The sequence below is a fragment of the Vitis riparia genome, chromosome 8 (assembly GCF_004353265.1).
Source record: "Vitis riparia cultivar Riparia Gloire de Montpellier isolate 1030 chromosome 8, EGFV_Vit.rip_1.0, whole genome shotgun sequence".
Taxonomy (NCBI): Eukaryota; Viridiplantae; Streptophyta; class Magnoliopsida; order Vitales; family Vitaceae; genus Vitis; species Vitis riparia.
In genome coordinates, this window is record NC_048438.1 from 1,588,596 (window position 1) to 1,610,590 (window position 21,995).

The 21,995-nt window shown below is 31.9% G+C and overlaps 1 protein-coding gene across 1 annotated transcript; it reads left to right on the forward strand.

Moving 5' to 3' along the window:
• Positions 1-10,931: 10,931 nt before the first annotated feature.
• Positions 10,932-21,579, forward strand: LOC117919651 (protein DETOXIFICATION 24-like). The gene is made up of 9 exons (XM_034836858.1): positions 10,932-11,101; positions 11,912-12,161; positions 13,096-13,637; positions 19,992-20,078; positions 20,174-20,230; positions 20,332-20,570; positions 20,702-20,820; positions 21,032-21,118; positions 21,292-21,579. Exons 2-9 carry the CDS (start codon positions 11,916-11,918, stop codon positions 21,370-21,372), a joined length of 1,458 nt encoding a protein of 485 aa, XP_034692749.1. The 5' UTR covers positions 10,932-11,101; positions 11,912-11,915; the 3' UTR covers positions 21,373-21,579.
• Positions 21,580-21,995: the final 416 nt, after the last annotated feature.

The following is a 21,995-nucleotide window of genomic DNA, read 5'->3' on the forward strand; positions in this document are numbered from 1 at the left end:
GTCGTGTGAGAAATTTTCTTTCCTCTCTATTGTGAGCGTGTTTGCCTCTTAAGAAAATCCCATAAGTTTTCCAAGAATTTTTTCTTAAAATGGATTTTTTGAAAATGAACACGGGTTGATTTTTGAAACATTCATCTCTCATTCTCTTGGTTTTGTGCAAAAACCCATTTTCTTCTTGCGGGGATTCAAGAAGAGACCGAGATTGAGCTTGGTGTGGACTCTAAGTGTGCTCCGAAAGATGAAGGTGAGAAACTGAAAGTGAAGGTACTAGTCAAGTGGTCTGGGAAGGATTGGTTGGCTTGAACTAGGTAAAACCTTGCACTCAATTTTTATTCTTCATAGTGGAGTTTTTCAATCGGTGGTAGGCCCATGGTTTTTGATCTCTTAAGAGATCTTCCACATAAATTTGTGGTGTCATATTGTCTTTCTTTGTCTTCTTAGCATCCATTTTTCAGTTTCACCAATTTATTAGAATTTTGATTGCCTACTACTTGATTGGTTGATGAAGAGAAATGACTATGAATAATCTTTGAAGCTGTTTTTGATTGTTGATCATTGACATTTTGAGGTATATTGATATTGTATTTATCTTAATTTAGTTTAAGTAGATTTGAGTTTGGGTGTGTTGAATCACGTGCATGTGAATTGCATTTTAATATTGTTGGGGAGTGTTGTTGCATTCATATATGCATGTGATTTATAATTTGTGTTTTTGAGAATGTGTGAAGAAGAAAAATAATTAAAAAGTTTTAGGGTTTGCTAATTTGAGTTGAGAATTTTTTTAAATTGGTCAAAACACCTATTCACCCATTTCTACGTGTATTCCACTATCGAGATTCACCTTTTCATTTTCCATAAACAAAACCTACAAAAAAAAAAACTCTTTTAAGAACTTGTCATTAAGGATGTAAACAGTAGGTGTTGGCTTCCCATCCCCACTTATAATTTATACAATCCACATTTTTTATTTGTTTCATAATTAGTAAATAAATATTTTTTACTTTTAATAAAAATAAAAAATAAAAATAAAAATATTAAATATTTTAATATTAATATAAACTAAAAATATACTACATAACCCATTAAAACCACGAACACAATCGAAATCATTTCACCATTTTCCTAGTTACATGCTTAGCCTCGGCTAATACTTTATTTGATTCCTTTCCAAGTAATAGAAAGACAAACAAATCTTTTTAGGCTCATTGCCAATGACTTTTAATTTCATTGTGGCTGAAATTCCACAATGAGGAAAAGTTGTTCAAAGAGTATACCATCTATGTTAATACTTTTTACTTTTTCTCTTATTCTTTTATCTTTAAATCATACCTACTTTATAATGTCGGTGTTGAGCTTTTCTTTTCTTTGGTCCCAAAAAGTATTAAGGAAAGAAAAATAATGTTAAGGTTATATTTGGTTCTCGGAAAGCACTAAGGAAAGAAAAAAATACTAAGAAAAATAGTTTTCTTATATTTGGTTTCACTATAGAAAATACGAAAGAAAATCAAATATAATTAAAATTATTTAATCATGAGGGAAAATAAGTGAAATAAGTTTGAAGAAATATGTAAAAATAATTTATTGACTTTGAACCTATTTTTTATTTTCCTTCATTTTTTTCCTTCTACTTTTCCTCTCTATTTTATTTCTCTCACATTTTTCCTTAAATTTTTTTGGAATTAAACATAATGTAAGAAAAATGATTTTCTTTTATTTGGTTGTCTGATAGCAAAAACTAAAAAAACTTAAGTATAATTGAAATTAATTAAAACTTTATGCATTTTCAAATTATTTAATTTTTATATAAAATAATTAAAATAAGTAAAATGAGTTTGAAGTAATAATTAAAAATAATTTATTAACTTTAAATTTATTTTTTATTTTTTATTTTCTTTCACTTCTTCTTTTCATTATCTTTTTCTCTCTTTTTTCTTTCCCTAACATTTTTCGTTAATTTTTCCTTGAACCAAACATAACTTAAATTATGTTTGATTTCTAGAAAATACTAATGAAAGGAAAAAATATTAAGAAAAATGATTTTCTTATATTTGATTGTCCTATAGAAAATACCAAAAATTCAAATATAATTAAGATTAATTAGAAATTTATATATATTAAAATTATTTAGGTTATGTTTAGTTCCTGAAAAACACTAAGGAAAGAAAAAAAAAATGTAAAGGAAAATTATTTTTTCATGTTTGGTTGTCCTATGAAAAATATAAAAGAAAATCAAATATAATTAAAACTAGTTAAAAACTTATATATTTTTAAATAATTTAATCTTTATATTGATGAATTAAAATAAGTAAACTGAGTTTGAAGTAGCAAATAAAAATAATTTACCGACTTTTCATCTATTTTTTATTTTATTTTACTTTTTATTTCCTTCTATTTTTCCTTTGTATTTTCTTTTCCTCGCATTTTGTTGACTATTACTTATCAAATTTTGCTCTATAATTTCGTTTGATCTTGTAGTCCAAATAATCCCGTACCATGATGGATCTAGAATAGAAGTAATTAGTGAAACAAAAATACTTGTACAAACTACCAAAGTAACCCCATCTCCAACGGTCCAAAGATTAAAATCTTTGTAATATTCTGAACCATTCATGAACATCACAACAAATATGATTAAAACATTTATAGATCCCACGTAAATAAAGAGTTGTGTAGCAACTACAAAATGGGAGTTTGATGGATTATAGAATAAAGATATACAAACAAAAACCAACCCCAATGAAAAAGCAAAATAGATCGGATTGGTAAGTAATACCACTCCTAGACCTCCTAATATAAGACCTGATCCCAGAAAGACTAAAAGAAAATCATGTATTGGTCTAGGTAAATCCATTAAAAATAAAAGATAAAAAATCAAAATGTTTCATGACCTTATTGACCTGACCAGGAAAAAGTTACCTTACCCTATTTTTTTATGAAACCGCCTAATTGAATTAAATACTAATAGATATGGATTGGCGTAGATATAGTTATTGGACCAAATTCATTCTTTATCTGAAGGAGTAGTTCAAAACCTATATATTTCGAAATAATTCCGGATATATAAATAGATTTTCAATCCAAATTAAGCCATGATTCTCACCAACAAATAAATAGTTGGGATTTGTAGTTATTGACCAAGCAAAAAGAAAGAAACCTCATTACTTTATTATTACTTTAGATCAAAACTGAGTCTTAATAATTGATAATTGTTCTTGAATCAATGCGTTTATTCACTTGTTATTTGAGGTGAATTCAAAATTGTTCGAATTGTGTAATCGTCAATTACTGACATTGGTAAACGACCCAAAGCAATTTGATTATAATTCAATTCGTGACGATCATAAGTGGAAAGTTCATATTCTTCAGTCATTGATAAACAATTTGTTGGACAATACTCAACGCAATTACCACAAAATATACAGATTCCGAAATCAATACTGTAATTAAGCAATTGTTTCTTTCGAATATCAGTTTCCAATTTCCAATCAACAACAGGTAGATCTATAGGACATACACGAACACATACTTCACAAGCAATGCATTTATCAAATTCAAAGTGGATTCGACCGCGGAAACGCTCCGATGTGATCAATTTTTCATAAGGATATTGAATAGTTACAGGTAAACGATTTGCGTGGGACAAGGTAATCATGAAACTTTGACCAATATACCTTGCAGCTCGTACTGTTTGTTGACCATAATTCATGAACCCAGTTACCATAGGGAACATATCGTGAATATCTAATGAGTAATTTATTGTTTGTTTCTTTCTCTTGTTTGAGACAAGTTGTGAATATCGTATTCTTTTACAGTGAAAGGAGTTGGGAAGAAGTTGTTAATAATAGATTACCTAGAGAAATAGGTAAAAGAAATTTCCATCCAAGATTTAATAGTTGGTCCATTCTCAGCCTAGGTAAAGTCCATCTTGTTGTGATAGGAATGAACAATAACAAATAAGTTTTAGCTAATGTAATAAAGATACCAATTGTCGTTCCAAAGACTTCACCCACTTTATTTATTTCAAAAAACTCCGAAACAAATATGTATGGAATAGAGAGATCCCAACCTCCCAAGTAAAGAATTGTTACAAATAATGAAGAAATTAGTCGATTTAGATAAGAAACAACGTAAAATAAACCAAATTTGATACTCGAATATTCGGTTTAATAACCTGCTACTAATTCTTCTTCTACTTCTGGTAAATCAAAAGACAATCTTTCGCATTCAACTAGGGAAGAAATTAGAAAAACAATAAACCCTATAGGTTGACGCCACAAATTCCATCCCCAAAAATCATATTTTGACTGCGCCTTAACTATATCAACTATACTTGAATTGTTAGATAATCATAGTTGGTGATAACATCACTGTTCCCATCGCTATTATAGAATCGTACATGAGATTTTCACTTCATACGGCTCCTCGAGGGCCACAAATTAATATAGGGACCAGGTCGGTATTATTTATTTATCTTGATATATTTGTAGGATAGATAGAGTCAAAATCTACCGGAAGGTCCTAGAATTAGGCCAATGGAATTCTGTTTACTATAATCTATAATAATAATAAATAAAAAAGGTACTTTTGAATTTCTCTCATCCTTTAATATTTTCTTTGTTGAGTAATAACTTAATCCTTAATACTCCTTGCAAAAATATCAACAGATATTTCAACCCCGCATTTTCCATTATGAAAAAAATTAGACATTATATTAGTTCATGAATCCTAACAAGAATTCTATTTCTATGAATATGGATATAAGAAAGAAAAAATAAGAAAAGATTTTTTTTTCTATTGTAATTACATTTTTTTTTCGTTGCTAGTCTTCTTTCTAAAAAAAATGTGAAGGGGGCTTTAAAAGAAAGTAAATGATTATTTCATTCCTGATAGCTATTTCTTTAATTAGTGGATAGGAGCATACTTTGGATCAGAATCATGGGGAGTACTACCTGATCATTTCTACTAATTTAAAGCCCCAGTTAGTATTCCTTTTATGCAGAAATGTCCCTTGGATAACTTACATAATATCCCTTATTAATCCTTTATGTACCTTGGTGTTCCTAGCCATCCACTTATTTTTGTTCAATCCCCTCGTTATGGTACTACATATATGTTAATACATAGAAAAGATAGTGAAAACAAAACTCCATACAGCTGGTCTTTTGAACCCGCTTCAAGTTGTGATTGATGCCTAATCAATCAATCTTGGGATAAACAGTCTTTACTACTTGCTTATGTTTATTTCCACTTAACTCTTGTACATAGGAAATGAGACTCAATCCTTTTACTGTAAATTTATAAGCTGTTTTATTTCACTCATATAACTATCTGATTTAGTTTATCAACCCGAATGATGAATAAAAAATGACGATATTTATTCAATTCATTCAACTTCTTTCCTAGAAAAAAAAGAAAGAAAAGAAAGGGAATAGAAAAAGGTTTATGTCTCAACGAATCGCACGTAGAGATATTGATAACACGCATAGAGTTAATGGTATTTCATAACTAATTGATTGAGCAACAACTCGTAGACCACCTAAAAAGGAATATTTATTATTTGATCCATATCCTGATATAAGAAGTCTAATGGGAGCAATACTTGAAATGGGGATTCATAAAAAAACACCGATATTGAGATCAGATAGAACAAGGTTAAAGCCAAAAGGAATTATTAAATAACTTAATAGAATTGATATGACTGCTATGGATGGTCCGATATTGAATAAACGAGTATCTCCTCTAGATGGAAGAAGATTCACTTTGAAAAGTAGTTTTGTGCCATTTGCTAGAACTTGAAGAATTCCCAAAGGACCGACATATTCAGGTCCAATACGTTGTTGTATCACTGTGGATATTTCTCTTTCTAACCACACAATTGCTAGTACACCTATTGTGATTCCCAATACAGGAGTAAAAATAGGTACAAACATCCATATGATCCCATAAACCTCTTTTAAGTATTCCAATCGAGAAAAATAATTGATATCTTGTACTTCTGGTGTATCAATTATCATTTGAACGAACAACTTCTCCCATAATTATATCCATGCTACCTAGTATCATCATAATGTCAGCCAATTTCATTATTTTAACTAATTGAGGAAGAATTTGAAAATTGATAAAACCCAGCGGTCGAATTTTCCATCTCCAAGGAAAAACTTCTATCAGAAAAATTCCCAATTCTCCATTTGGGGCTTCGACTCTCACATAAAGTTCTTGTTTCGACAATTCAAAAGTGGGAAAAGGCTTTTTACTAATAAATCGATATTCAAAATCATTCAATTCGGGATCCCTTGCTCTATCAAAGCATCGGATTTCTAAATTCTCATACGGCCCTCCCAGAATTCCTTCCAAAGTCTGTTGAATAATTTTCCTTCAATCTTTTTGGGAATTAAACATAGCCTAATCTTCATATCAAAGAGTTAAATATGTAAAATGAGTTTGAAATAACATATAAAAGTAATTTATGGACTTTAATTTTTATTTTATTTTTTTGCTTTACTTTTTCTTTCTTTTGACTTTTCCTTTTATTTTCTTTTCCTTATTTTCCTCAAATTTTCCAGGACCAAACATAACCTTAGTGTTTTGGGGAAATTTTAGGGAAAAGGTGTATGGTAGAAGTATTTCTTCTAGTGTTTTAAAATTAACCAAGCTCAAGATCTTAGGCTATATGGAAAAGTATTAAGAAAAGAAAAAAAAAATGTTAAAGAAAATGATTTTTTTAATGCTTGGTTTACCATGAAAAATACCAAAGAAAGTGGAATATAGGTAAAATTAGTGAGAAAGTCATATATTTTCAAATTATTTAATCTTTATATAAAAGGGTTAAATAAGTGAAATGAATATAAAATAGGGAATGAAAATAATTTATTGGTTTTAGATCTATTTTTTATTTTCTTTCACTTTTTTTTTCTATACTTTTTCTCACTATTTTCTTTCTCTCACATTTTCCCTCAAACTTTTCGGGAGCCAAACATAGCCTTAGAATAACTTAAACAATCTTTAAGTAATTTTTGAAGCCCGTTTAATCCTTAATGGCACTAATTATATATTGGTTTTCACTTTTTTCAATTTTTGAGAAACTTATCACAATTTAAGAAGAAAATTTGATGATATTTTATCAAAAATCAAAGATAAAGTGACTTTCAACATTTTAATGCAATTCTAATTCAATATACCTTTGACCTCACAATCATATGGACCAAAAAAATAAGAGTTTGTTTGTTTGTATGATTTTAAAACAATTTTTTGTTTTTAAAAACGGAAAACCATTTTTAAAAATGCTTAACATTGTTTGGTTGTTGTTCTCAGGAAATAATTTTTAAAAATAAACTGAAATAGTAAACATTTCTTAGAGAATAAGTAAAAGTTATTTTTATTGGTTTTTAAAAACAAAAGGAAAATATAGAAAAATTAAGAAAAAAAAGCCATAAAAAAACAAACAAAATTGAACATTATATCTCGTTACGATCTAATACCCATATCAAAAATCTTAAAATCTAATCTTCGTTTAAATTACACCTACTTTTATAAATGTCCTTCAACTTCTCTAATTTTTTTCATAAAAAAAAATAAATTTCAAATGAAATTGTACTTGATACATTAAATTTATTAATTTTCATAAATAATTTAAAACTCAAAAACTGATTTAATTAATATTAAAAAAGTCTTAAAACTCAATAACATTAGTAAGTCATAGACCATAATTTAATTTACATGATATATATACATATATTATTATATTTTTACAATTTTTTTTATTTAGTAAATAAACTCCAAACAACACTTAATGCATTGGATTCATTGACAATCTATTAATTTTTAAAGACAATTTAAAACTCAAATAGTGAACCAATTAATACTAGAAATTTATGAATAGAAATTAGTCTAAAATGATTTTGTTGTTTCTCTTTTATATAGAATCATTATTTTTTGATTTTTTTTTACTAGGCAAAGAAACTTTAAATTAAATAAGACTTAATGCATTGGATTTATTAATGAATCTAGTCATTTTTAAAAATAATTTAAAACTCAAATAGTAAACTAATTACTACCAGAAATTTGGTTTAGGACGACTTTATTGTTTTTCTTTTATATAAAATCCTTAATTTTTTGTTTTTTGTTTTACTAGGCAAATAAACTCCAAATTGAACAAAACTTAGTGCGTTGGATTCATTAACGAGTTTACTAATTTTTAAAAATAACTTAAAACTTAAATAATGATCCATTCAAAATCAGAAACTTATGGACAAAAATTGGTCTAAAATAACTCTATTGTTTCTCTTTTACATAGAATCATAAACCAAACGAATAAGCTTCAAATTAAACAAGACTTAATATGTTGGATTCATTATTAAGTTTAGTAAATAAAAATTCATACATTTTCTCGTTATAAAAATAAACTTTATTGACACTTTGTATTGAATTTATTAATGGGTTTGACAATTTTTAAAAATAATTTGGAACTCAAAAAATAGATCTAGCCATTAAAAAAATAATAGATCAAAATTCATATATTATGAGTCATAACTTCATTGTTTCTCCTATACACACAAATATATTTTTTGAATTTAGATAAATAAATCATAAATTAAATAAGAAATAATTAATAGTTTAAATTTTTTAGTGAATTTTTTATTTTTTTTTAAGAATAATTTTGAATTCAAAAAATTGATTTAATTAATTGCATATTAAATCAAAAGATTCAAGAATATCATGTTTGTAATTCAGTACTAAATGTGTACGTGAAATGAAAAAACTTAACTCATTTACATGCTAAAAAAGCTAAACTTTATTCATTATTTATTTTAAATAAAAAATATTATTTTAAATTATTATGATTCATTTTTAACCAAAAAAAAAAAATTATGAAGGTGGTAATATTCTTATATTTCTAACATATATTAAAATAGTATTTTTTTTTATAAAAAATATAATTTATGATTTTAATATAATATTATTATTCATGTTTTACTAAAAACTATTTATTTTTTAATTTATTTGTAATTATAAAATTACTTTTATTTTTAATAAGACTTGAATTAAATTTTATTTATATTATATAAATTGAATTTGCAATGTTTTTACAAAACTAAAACAAAAAAATTATTTCCAAAAACAACTTATCCAAACAAGTTTGTTGTTTTTTATTTTTAAAAACAATTTACCAAATACCGTTATTTTTATAAAACACTAGAAAACTATTTTTTGTTCTTTAATTAAAAAACAATTTTTAAAAATAAGTTTCAGAAAACATGACCAAACGAACTCTAATTAGGTATCTGTTTGGTAATTGTTTTTGAAAACAATTCAGAAAAATAGTTTTTGAGAATAATTTTTAAAATCTATTCTCTGGTTTATGTAGAACAAAAGTTTGTTTGAAAATTTAAAATATTTTTAATATTTTTAAATATGTTTTAAAAATAATTTTTATATATAGTGTTTTTTTTTAATTATTATATATATTTGTATAATTATTTTTTTAAATAACTCTAAAAAAACAAGTGAAAATAATAAAAAATATTAAAAATAGAAAACGAAAAATAGTTTTTAATTTCCAAATATGTTTCCTACAATTTTTTATTCTGAGGGACAAAAATTGTTCTAAAAAACAGTTCCTAAATAAGTCATAGAAATCTTATCTTTGTGCATGGTTTTGCATCTATGGGTTGATTAGATCTTTTAATTATATTTTATTAATTTTAAACTTATATAATTAACACTCAAATAGTCACACGTATAATTAAATATTTGTACTTTATTTTGTGACCACCAAAATTTATTTATGGTAGAAAAGGCTTGGACTAACATAAGCCACGATAGTCTTGAAGATTTTCCACGCAAACCACATTTCCCATTCAATTATGGCTCTTATGTATGGCTAAGGTGTTACCACGCGACCCATTAGATTGCTCTCTTAAATGTGTCACTTAGGATGTCACATTTTGCCAAAAATAAATAAAAATAAATTCGAAGCTCTCTTTCATGTGCAAAACATCCCTCCACGTCAAGTGTTTTGGCACAGCTTTCAAAACACAGCTTTTAACGTCTGAAACCAGCTCCTCTGTGGGTAGATTTCTAAAATTTAATGCATATGGAGCCACCAGTCAAGCCAAACGACACCATCCTCATCAATGCCAAATTAATATATTTGTTATTATTGTCAAAATAATAATAATTATTATTATTATTTTGGCATTTTCTATGTTTGTAGAAGTTAGTGTGGTTCCAAGTTTCCAACAGCAAATTATTTTAGATTAATCTTTGTATGAAAGAGTTAAATAAGTAAAATGAGTTTAAAATAATATATAAAAATAATTTATTGACTTTAAATCTATTTTTTATTTTGTTTGACTTTTATTTTTTTTTTTACTTTTCCTTTTATTTTCTTTTCCTTATTTTCCTCAAATTTTCTAGGACCAAACATAACTTTCATGTTTTGTGGAAATTTTAGGGAAAAGGAGTATGGTAGAAGTATTTCTTGCTTGATTTTTTTCATGCTTGATTTTACCGTAAAAAATACTAAAAAAGTGGAATATAGATAAAATTAATGAGAAAGTCATATATTTTTAAATTATTTAATTTTTTATAATAAATTAAATAAATATAAAATAAATAATAAAAATAATTTATTAATATTAAATTTATTTTTCATTTTCTTTCACTTTTTCTTTCCTTTCTATACTTTTTCTCACCGTTTCTTTCCCCAACGCTTTCCCTAAAACTTTCGGTTTTCAACTGAAAGTCAATGAGAAAGCACAGTAGCAACCATCTCAACATCATGCATATTAGATGGAGTTTGGGTTCCACTTTCTTCACGGATTTCATTTTCTTCCCTTGAATAGCTCTCAAAATTAATTAAAAAAAAAAAAATCCAACCGATTAAAAAAAATAAATAAATGAAAGTAAAGAGGAAAAACTCTCCTGGGTGTTTGGTCCCAACCGGCTTCCCAATGATATTCAATGGGCTTCGTCAAAAAGTAAAACTCATCATCAAGAGTGCCTTTCCTCCTCCAAAGTTGCTGGGAGGAGTATACAAGACTCAAACCATTCCAGCTTCTGTCCATATCCAATATTGGGTTGCACCAGCAGTGTAATACAGGTGAGAATATGATAAGTTGTATGAGCTTTTTGCAAGATTTTATGAAAGAAAATGGTGCTCAAATTCATGTTTTTTGATGACCCAGATGGTTTATATAGCTTGTTGAGCAGTGGGTTGTTTTGTGTTGGCATGCTGTTTGAGGAAATTCTGAAGTGTATGTAGTGTTCATCTTTTATTGCCTGGTTCACTAACAATACTCACTATAAATCAGTGCCCTTTCTCCCCCATGGTTGAAAGGAGACTGTAGAGTCTAACTTAAGCCTCTCTCTACACTGATTGGATTGAACCAAGACTGCTGGGTTGGTCAGATTTGTACTGCCAATAAATCTCTCGCTATCCCCTTGTGGGATTTGCAAGAATGTACTAGCTTTAGCTTCCACAATTGCAGGTTTCCACCAACTGAAAACAACAAGGATAGAGCTAGTTGCTTCTTTTTTGTTAGAGTGATGAAAGAAAAAGTGTTCAAAATCATATTCATCGATGACTAAGGTGGTACATTTTCTTGAATGAATCACTGGTGTCTTGCAATTGAAACTGAATGGCCTTTTAATCAAATAGAAAGGGAATTTTTGCATAACCAACTGCTTTTATATTACAACCTTATTCAACTTTTGAAATTCCAGATTATTAGAGTGCTTTTCAACTTGTCATGTGTTGGTTGAAGATTGTTATTTTTGTTTGATTGAATGGCGAAGGAGATTCTATGATGAACCTCCCAAGAACTTATTGTGGTGATCCCTCTACAATGAGGTTATAGAGTCTGGAAGCATATGAACTGAGATTATTTCCCTTATCATGTTTCTATTACAGGATTATGGATAATAATATGGAAGAGAGGCTTCTGAGTTCAGAAGCTGATAGTACAAGTGATCTGAAAGGGAGGATTTGGGATGAATCAAAGAAGATGTGGAGGGTTGCATTTCCTGCAATATTAACTAGAGTGACAACCTATGGCATGCTGGTTGTGACACAGTCATTTGTTGGTCACATTAGTCAACTAGATCTCTCTGGATATGCACTTATGCTAAACGTCATTATACGTTTTGTAAATGGGATAGTGGTAAGCACTTACTTGTACTATATATTCCTTCCATTTTATTGTAGTTGCAAGTTGGTCATGACCAAATCTTGAACTCCCCCTTTCACTGGTATTCATCTCACCCTTTTTCAATGTTCTACTTAATTCCTGCCAAGATGAAGGAAAGTTACATGAAACAGCTCTTTGCAAGTCAATCGACACACTTTTGGGGGTTGGACCTAAGAATTCAACCATTGTTTCTAGTTCCTATTTTACCATGACCACCACCACCTACATTTGACTACCATTGTTACTAGCATTTCTTGCATCACAATCAGCATACCACTATCACCAGTATTATTCCTATGGTCAAGATCACCATCTTGTCTCACATGGTGATAAGTCTTGGCATATGCAGATTAGGACAATCTTGTCTTAAGGATTGCTGCATGTGACTATTGGTAGGTGTTGGTAAGTATTGGCTACACACCTATCTTTGAGGTTGGATTACCCTGTACTGGGTCTTGTCCTGTTACTAACAACCTCTGCTTTTCAATGTTTCTCGTATGCCTATGGGACTACCAATTTTTAGTTTGTTCAAAGGAACAAGAGAAAGAAATTGAAAAAAATAAAACCCTAAAGCCTCACAAAACTCTAACTCAACTGTGGTGGTGTGCCCACAATTCTCATTGTCCAAACAGGGGGAAACTCATCCTAAATGCTATAACTTGTAGAATTGTTGGAATAGAAATTTTATTTATTTATTTCAGAAGAAGGGACAGACACTTGAATTTGTGGAAACTATGCATATTGAATTGATAAAATTATCTTTATTTGCAATAAATATTATCCCCATTGAGAAATGAATTCTGATGTTAGTCTATCTTCTAAAATAACTTGTCATAAACAGACAATTAATTAGCTCATACATGCAAATCCTGATAGAACTCCTTTCTTCTATGTTTTTCTATTGCAGCTGGGCATGTCAAGTGCAACTGAAACTCTCTGTGGGCAAGCGTTTGGAGCAAAGCAATACCATATGATGGGCATATACTTGCAACGATCATGGATTGTTGATCTTGTTGTTGCCACAATTTTATCCCCTGTCTTAATTTTTGCGACCCCCCTATTCAAATTACTTGGCCAGGAAGATGACATAGCAATAGCTGCTGGAAATTTCTCTCTCTGGCTCCTTCCCATTCTCTACTCCTTTGTCTTTAGCATGACCATCCAAATGTATCTACAAGCTCAACTCAAGAACATGATTATTGGGTGGTTGTCTGCTTCCTCATTTGTGCTTCATGTGTTGTTGTCCTGGATCTTTGTGATCAAACTGAACTTAGGGATTCCTGGAGCAATGGGTGCATTGAACATATCCAGTTGGTCAATGATCATTGGAGAGTTTATATACATCTTCGGAGGTTGGTGCCCTCAAACATGGAGTGGGTTCAGCAAAGCTGCCTTCAGTGACATACTGCCTGTAGTAAAGCTCTCACTTTCTTCCGGTTTTATGCTTTGGTAACTCCTGATCAACAATTTTTTAGTTTACTTAATTGCTATGTTTTTCCTCTCTTCCAATTTATATGCTTTGCTTCTCATGAAGATGTCATTTTTAAGAAAATAAATTTGTCTAATAGCCATTTCAATTGAATCCTAAAAACTAAGGATATAAAATTTCAAAGGAGAAAAAAGATATATTGGAAATTCTTTTAAAAAAATAGATATCAAGGATGGAAAGGAAGATCTTGCATATTCGTGTCAAGGCATGGTGGAAAAACATATATTTTGGTTATGTTTCATATTGGCTTCCACCTTTTTGGAATTAACATTTTCAATAACCTAGGTCTGTAAGCTAGGTTAAATAAGAGGAATTAGATCTTGAACTTGTTAGGGTTGTGGGTTTCACCTAGATGTTCCTATAACTTAGGGTACTCACACAAATGTTCTTAATTAAGGACCAATAAAGAGCTCATCTATGATACCTAGATCCTTTAATTTCACTTAATGTACGCATGTCAACATGACATGACATAGGTGTGGGTATGGGATCTTTGTTGGATATCCGTATTTTAATTTAGGTGTGACAGTTTGATATTTTAATTGATATCTTTTTATTCTTTCAATTTTCTTAGTAATAATTACATTATAGAAAAAGAAGAGTTAACTGATAAGTGAATTTTTGTAAGAATGTTTAGGGATAAGCAGAAAAGAAAAAAGATTAAAGGGAAAAGATAAATTTTTTAAAATGGATATCTTCACTTTTTAATTGATTTTTCTTTTATTACGTCATATCGTATCCTAATACCCTTCCCCATTTTTTAGATCCTTTTAGCCGAGTCCCTGTCTACTAAAATTTGAATTTTGAAGGATTGAATACTTAGACATAGACTCTCATCCGACACTCATAACTGAACCCATGCAACATAGAAGCCCATTTCCAAAAGCATATTCATCCCTAGTTAGTGCTAAGGATTCCCATGATGACTCAAGGACTAGGAAGGCCTGGTAGTAGGGATAGTGGCTATAAAAGGAGCCTTATTCACAACATATATGGAAGGGAAACTTTGAGCCAGGACACAAAGATTGAAACTAGTTCTTTTTCATCCTACAGCCTAGTTTTAATTCTGAAGCAAATCTAAAAACTACGCACACATGTAGGAAAGCAACATACACAAGAAGTTAGCTACTTGGGAATCAGAAGATGAAATGTTGGCGAGGGTGACATGTTGATGAGGGGAGGTCGGTGTTGGTTTGTAGTGGATTCAAAGTCCTTCGATCTTTCAGTAGAAGTGGTGGAGGGAACTTGAGAAGCATTATTGAGAAAAGTGGGAGATGTTTTTCAACCTAGATTAGGTTTGACGATTTGAGCTTACTGTCACAAGATTCTTCCAAATGACCCTCCCCATAAGTGTTATATAGAGGACAAGAAGCTTTTGAAGACTTCTGGAGCCATCTACACTAAGTCATTAGTGGGAAGAGTGTGGAAGGCTCTAGAGATGCCTAGAAATGTCCACACATCTCTACACTATGGTGGAAGACATAAGAGGAGCCCAAGACTTTCTAGAGAATTCTAGAGATCTCTTGTATATTCTTGTACCTAGTCTTGTACATAGAATTGTGTAGGATGTTTTAGATTATTCTTGAGTTGTAAGGAACCCTTTAAGGTTCCAAAAACTTCTTAAGGTGCCTATAAATAGGTGAGACCCTCATTTGGTCAAGGCACCACCCAAATCACTTCCTAACCAAGCAAGTGAGTTCCCAAAGCACTTGTAAAGCTTCCTTTGAGTCATAAAAGCTTTCATTCTTTAAGAGTTGCCTACTACGCATTCTAAAGCTTTCAAGTCGTGAGCATCTTAGCCTAGCAAGCTAAGCATTGGGAGTGAGGCTGACTTAGCAAGATCAAGTGTTTTTACTTGTCTAAGTGTCGCAAGAGCTTCGAAAAAGACTAAGTCCATGACAATTGGTATCAGAGCGCGGCTACGAAATGGACATAATAAAGGAAGCATGTCAGGCTCCAACGTAGAGGAGACTAGTGAGCAAATCCGTGGGAGGGAGATCAAGCATACTACACGGGGTAGGGGCAAGAAAGATAAATCTTGTGATGCCATAGCCAACATGGAGGCAAGGCTAGCCAAGGTGGAGCTAGCCATGGCAGACACCCGGGAAGGGGTGGACTTGATCGAGCAAGGCATGGAAAAGGACTTAGAAGACCTAAGGGAGTGGATCCAAGACCTTCGTGAGGGGATGGTAGTCTCCAAGTTCAATTAGTGTCGCACGAGAAGTTTGTGTCTTTCCAAGAAAAGATCTTGAGCATGCTTGCTAGCATGGAGTCAAGGATGGAAGCCTTGGCCACTCGAATGGAGTCCCGAGACCAAGAGGTTAGGCAGGAGTTGGCCATCTACAAGGTTGCTGTGTCGGCATGGGTCATGGCCACATAAGAGGCATCTAGGGTGGAGGTGCCAAAGCCACAAGGGTTTAGTAGAAAGCAGGATGCCAAGGAGTTGGACAACTTTTTATGGCATATGGAGCGATAATTTGAGGCTATCGCACAAAATGATGAGACGGCTAAGGTAAGGACTACAACCCTTTACCTTACTGACACAACTACTCTATGGTGGCGTCAGAGGTTCGCTGATATGGAGAAAACCATTTACACCATAGAGACGTGGGAGGACTTCAAGAGGGGGATCAAGAGGCAGTTCTAGCCTGAGGACATGGCTTACCTAACTAGGAAAAACATGAGGCATCTCAAGCACACAAGCTCGATACGCCACTATGTCAAGGAATTTTCTTCGCTCATGCTTGAGATTCCTAACATGATTAAAGAGGAGTTGCTATTCAACTTCATGGATAACCTGTAAGGGTGGGCTGAGTAGGAATTAAGGCGTCGAAGTGTTCAAGACTTAGCCACTACTATGGTAATAGCAGAGTCTTTAATGGATTACAAGAAGGGAGACTCCTCCAAGGTTGAGTCTTTGGAGGATAGCACGGTGCGAGTGGGGGAGACGAGGTTTCAAGGAACTATAATGCTCCTAGAATGGGATCAGGCAAGATGCTTAAAGTCTGGGAAAGAAGAGGTAAAGCGGAAAGAAAGGATTTTACACCTAAAATCAAATACTTCCTATGTGATGGTCCACATTGGGCACGGGATTGTCCTGAAAGGAAGACGCTCAGTGCCATGATTGAGGAGAGGAAACAAGAAAACGAAGCACATATGGGCTTGATGCAGCTACTAAGTGCCCTCCAAGTTAACCCAAAGCAAGTAAAAGACGCAAAAGGGGAGCAAGCCGAGGTATCCCACACACACATGGACAAGGTCACCAAGGAAAAGGTGAACTCGATGGGCAAGAAAAAGCAATATTCCAAGCATCAAAAGTGTAGGGGCCTACATCCATTCGAGGCCTCACGGGAGAATGAGGTGAAGAATATCCTTGTTGAACGGGTCACTAGGAGACAAAGGGTCCCTCTTAAGAAGGTTATGGAAAGGACTACCTAAGAGGCAAGCAAGTTGGGAACATGCAGATTTCTTAAGAAGGTTATGGAAACACATCGAGAGGTTTCAAGAAGAGGCAACGACGGGGACGTCAACAACATAGATGGGGGTGAGTGGCACAAGATTCTTCCAAATGATCATTTGCGCAGCTAAAATAACATGAAGGGCATCTCGTTTATCAGCTTTTTGAAATAATGATGATAAATATGACATTTACTTAAAGACATTACAAGATATGACACCATCAAACTTTTTGTACCAGTGCCTGGAGACTATGTAAAAACATGTAGACTTAAGTCCACAATCATATTAGTACAAATTTTAACAAAATGACAAAAGTTTTCGTACCATCATCCATAGCTTTCTTCATGCTCTTTTCCCTAGTTTCAATTTGCAGGGCTTCCTTGTACAGTGCTGCTAAGCATTGTCAATTAGCAAAAGATAATGTAAAAGAGCTGAAAAACAGGCTAGGTTTTGCTAACTTTTGACGATCTTCTTATAGTGAGGAATCTGATATTCTACCTCTAAATTCTCCGTCTTAAGGTTTTTGGACATCCCCACTAGATATCTTGCAAGGTCTTTACAAATTCAGCATTTTTTATTGTGGTCTTGTTGTTCTGTTCGGTCTTTAAACATGGAAGATTCATTGAATATCACATCATTCTAATGACTTTTCAATTTTCAGCATTCCAAAACCCATAACCAAAACAACATCAAATTCCATATTCAATAAAAAGACACATTTGAGACTTAGGATCATGCTTATTCCTTTCCTTAGAATCGGTATAAAGATGAGAGAGAACCAAAAATTTTCAAAATGTCCTAAAGTTTGCCTCTTTGCCAGTCCATGCATCCTCTGGTGTCCAAAGGAACCAAAGACCCTACACAGATCAAATAAGTTGCATTACTCATAACCTATACCTAGAATTGTTTAGGTAATCTAGCATGAATCCCTGGAGTCTTTCCATGTCCAGAATAGATATATTCATGTATTCAGCAACATCATTTTACTGCCATGTTGCAGGATCGTAGTCTTTAGAAGCACCATTACAATACTCACATCTATACACGACAAAGGGCACATCAAAGTGCACAAGGCATATACACGGCACCAAAGAGGCACATCTGAAAAAAGGGGACATAAAAAAACTTCATTCCCTTAGCAAGAGCCCAACCAATCAACAAAATTGATTGAAGGCATATCCTACATCTATGTACAACTTCACCCGCAAAAAATGATTATCAAGAAAACAACTTTTCAGAGCATGATCTAATTGCTCCTCATTAAATGACCTTCGATTCCTTTCTTTCCATGTAGTCCAAAAAATGCACAAGAGGGTTGCTCTCCAAACCTTCTTACATCTTTTGCCCACAAAGATCCTTGCCAACTTAAAAGAGTTTCTTTGACTTTGGGAGACTGCACCCAAGAAACACCAACTAGAATGAAAAGCAACTGTCAAATGACCCTTGTCTAGGTATAATATTGAAGGAGGTTGTGATCAATGGATTCTTTTTTGACTTTACAAAGACAACATCTATTAGCCAACAATCACCCTCTCCTTTGAAACTGATCTAGGGTTAACACCTTTCCCTAGCTAGCTTCCTTTGAGAGGAAACCTGCTTTAAATGGTACCATGGATTCTGGATTACATCTGTGGGAAAAGGAATTGAAGCCCCCAATTCCAATTTAACATATAAAGATTATATTGCTTCAATTTTAAACTTCTTTCATGTTTCAACCATGGCCCTCCATTTCCCAGAAACATCAAACACATCAGTTTTTTTGTTTAAAGGAATAGTATCACAAATAAATGAAATGAGGTAACAAGAGAAAATACAAGAGGGTACCCAGGCTGGTCAACACACCGTAGCATGAGGTGCAAACCAAGTTTTATGTACAGAATTGTGAAGTTCAATGCTATGAGACGGACAGTCAGTTATTACTAATTTACTTTGGAATTTAAACCACCCTTAAGGCTTGTTGGTAGCTTGGTATACATCCTAAACCCATATCCTAACGACTTAAGCTTTTAGAAAAGTTGGTAGAGTAACATGGTGTTAGACCTAAAGTCTTGGAGGTCTTGAGTTTTGAGTCTTTCTTATTGTTCATTACCCTATCTAATGTACTTGTAATCCGTAATTTCTAATGTCTCTCCAAGTATAGGTATAGGGGTCACACATGAGGGATTTGAAAAATTGGAATAAATTAATTTCTATGACAAATTTTTTATTTTAGAGTCTTTGATTTTGGTGGTGTAGGTATGGCGCTACATGTGAGGAATTTGAAAATTTGTAGTAAATTCATTTTGAAATCAAGTTTTATGATTTTGGTGTTATTGGATTCCTTTTTTTACTAAAGAATGAATCTACAAAAGTTCATGAAGTTTAATTTTATTGAGAATCAAATGAGTTATGAGGAAAAAAAAAGACCGCATATAGTAGATACTTTGTTTTGGTTTAAAATTGAGGATTTATTTCAAATTTATATCTCATTCAACTTAAATGATTCCTATGTTGTTGGTTTCCTTTTCGAATAAGGATTCATTAGAAAATTTTAAATCTAAATTTACTTGAGAAATAAGAGAGAAAATGATTATATATATATAAAAAAAGAATACATCTCAATTATTTTATGTTTTTCTTGTTGTAAGTTTGTGGGTTTTCGGTAAATTTAGTTCAGTCAAATTGCATAAAATTTATATAGTGTCACACCCATATCCTGACTCCTTAAGCTTTTAGGAAAGTTGGTATCTTAACATTTGTCAAAGAATAAAGAAATTGACAATGTGCTAATGATTATCACATTCTTGATGCATGTGCATTTATGACAGAATTATCTCATCCTAATTATTTCTTTTTTTCTTCCTAATCTTTAATAGCTTAGAGTTATGGTACAATGCTATCATACTCTTATTGGCTGGATATTTGAAAAATGCATCGGTTGCCATATCTGCCTTCTCTATCTGGTGAGATTTTATCCAAACCTTTCTTTGTGTGTGTGTGCGTGTAGGCACATTTGTATCTCACTTTACTAGGCAAATTGCTTGTAATGACTTTGCAGTCTCAATATTAATGCATGGGAGTTTATGATACCACTTGGCTTCCTCTCTGGCACCTGGTATGGCTTCTATTACTAGAACCAGTTGCCTTATTCAACCCTATAATGGACTCTTTTACTTTGTTAAATAGAACTCTTTTATTTTTTTTTTATCTGTGTAGCGTGCGGGTATCAAATGAGCTGGGAAGAGGAAATGCCAAAGCTGCAAAATTCTCTATAAAAGTCATCCTGAGTACTTCAATTTGTATTGGAGTGTTCTTCTGGATTTTGTGTTTAGTCTTTGGTCATGATATTGCATACTTATTTACAAGTGATGAGGAAGTAGTAGAAATGGTTTCAAGTCTCTCTGTCCTTCTCGCATTTTCAATCTTTCTTAATAGTGTTCAGCCAGTACTCACAGGCAAGTACTTATAGTCATTTTTCGGACATTAATTGTACAGAGTTTAAGAATTTCAGCTTGATACGATAATAGAAAATATATACATATATCAATATCTTCTGTCTTTTCAATCTTTCTATTCTTCGTAGCAGGTGTGGCTATAGGTGGTGGTTGGCAAGCAGTGGTTGCAATTGTCAATGTTGGTTGCTACTATGTCGTTGGGATTCCATTAGGAGTTTTGCTTGCTTATGTAGCTGATCTTTCAGTTCGGGTACGACGTTGCATCCTTAAGTCTTTTTTTTTTTTTTTAATTAAACACGACATTTTTTAATATGTTTTTGAGACAACAGTGGTTGAAAAAACCATTTCCAAATCCATGCGATCATTTTGATATATGTGACTCAAATAGTATGAACAAAGCAAAAACGCTTCTAGATTCTAAATTTGCTGTGTCTTCTGGGATTTCTTCTTTGATTTTACAGGGTATGTGGATTGGAATGCTGTGTGGAGTAGGAGCACAAACACTTGTGCTTATGTATATGACATGGAGAACTGACTGGGATGACCAGGTAGACACAAGAACAAATATGAAATCGTTGTGATCAATATTATAGAACAACTAGTACATTCATGATGATATTATCTACCTAAGCAGCTTAGATCAAACATGAAAGAACTTGATATTGGTAATGATTGAAGAGGCATGAATTGTTTAATAACACATTGTGATTTCTTCTTATAGGTTAAGAAGGCATCAGTTCGTTTGAATAGGTGGTCGTTGAAGTCTCCAGAGGAGTCTAACCAGAGCACTCTTCAAGCTTGAGGACAGTGAACAATATCACTATTCTCTGCTTTGAATATGGAGGAAGAAATGGATTTATGAGAAGAACATTTGCTAGAATTTAGAATATTGATCGAATTAAAAGCCCGCTTGAGAATGACTCTGATTAAAAGGCTTTTATTTTGTAGTACTTTTGCTAGTAGTGCTTCTATTTGAAACGGGTTTTAGGAGAATTATTTGGTGTTTGGATATAAACCAAGAAAAAAAAACAAAAGAAAAATCAAAGGATGATCTACCAAGTAATTGTCTTGGAATCACTTAAAGTAATTCTATAGATTTTTAAAAGTTTGCCAAAAACCTAATTTCGATGAGGAAACGTTGTCAAGCATGTTATTAAGTACTTCTAATTCTCTTAAAATCATTCCCAATTGAACTTGAAATCTTAAATAAATTTAGATATAGTGAAAGTTTTTCAAGATATTGATTGTTGTGTAATAGTAATCTTTTTGGATTTTGATTGTTTTTTAGAAATAATAATCCTTTCGAAAGGTTTTATAGGTATAAGGTACCATATTACGTGTTAATTTCTTTATGCTACTTCTAAGGGTTATGGTCAACATTTCAATCGTTAAACCCTAGCCCAACATCGAAATGACTCAAATTTA

Coding starts and splice junctions, on each gene's coding strand:
- LOC117919651 (XM_034836858.1), top strand. CDS start 11,916: ATGGATAATAATATGGAAGAGAGGCTTCTGAGTTCAGAAGCTGATAGT. Junction 13,638..19,991: donor TCTTCCGGTTTTATGCTTTG/GTAACTCCTGAT, acceptor AATCTTTAATAG/CTTAGAGTTATGGTACAATG. Junction 20,571..20,701: donor TGTTCAGCCAGTACTCACAG/GCAAGTACTTAT, acceptor TCTTCGTAGCAG/GTGTGGCTATAGGTGGTGGT.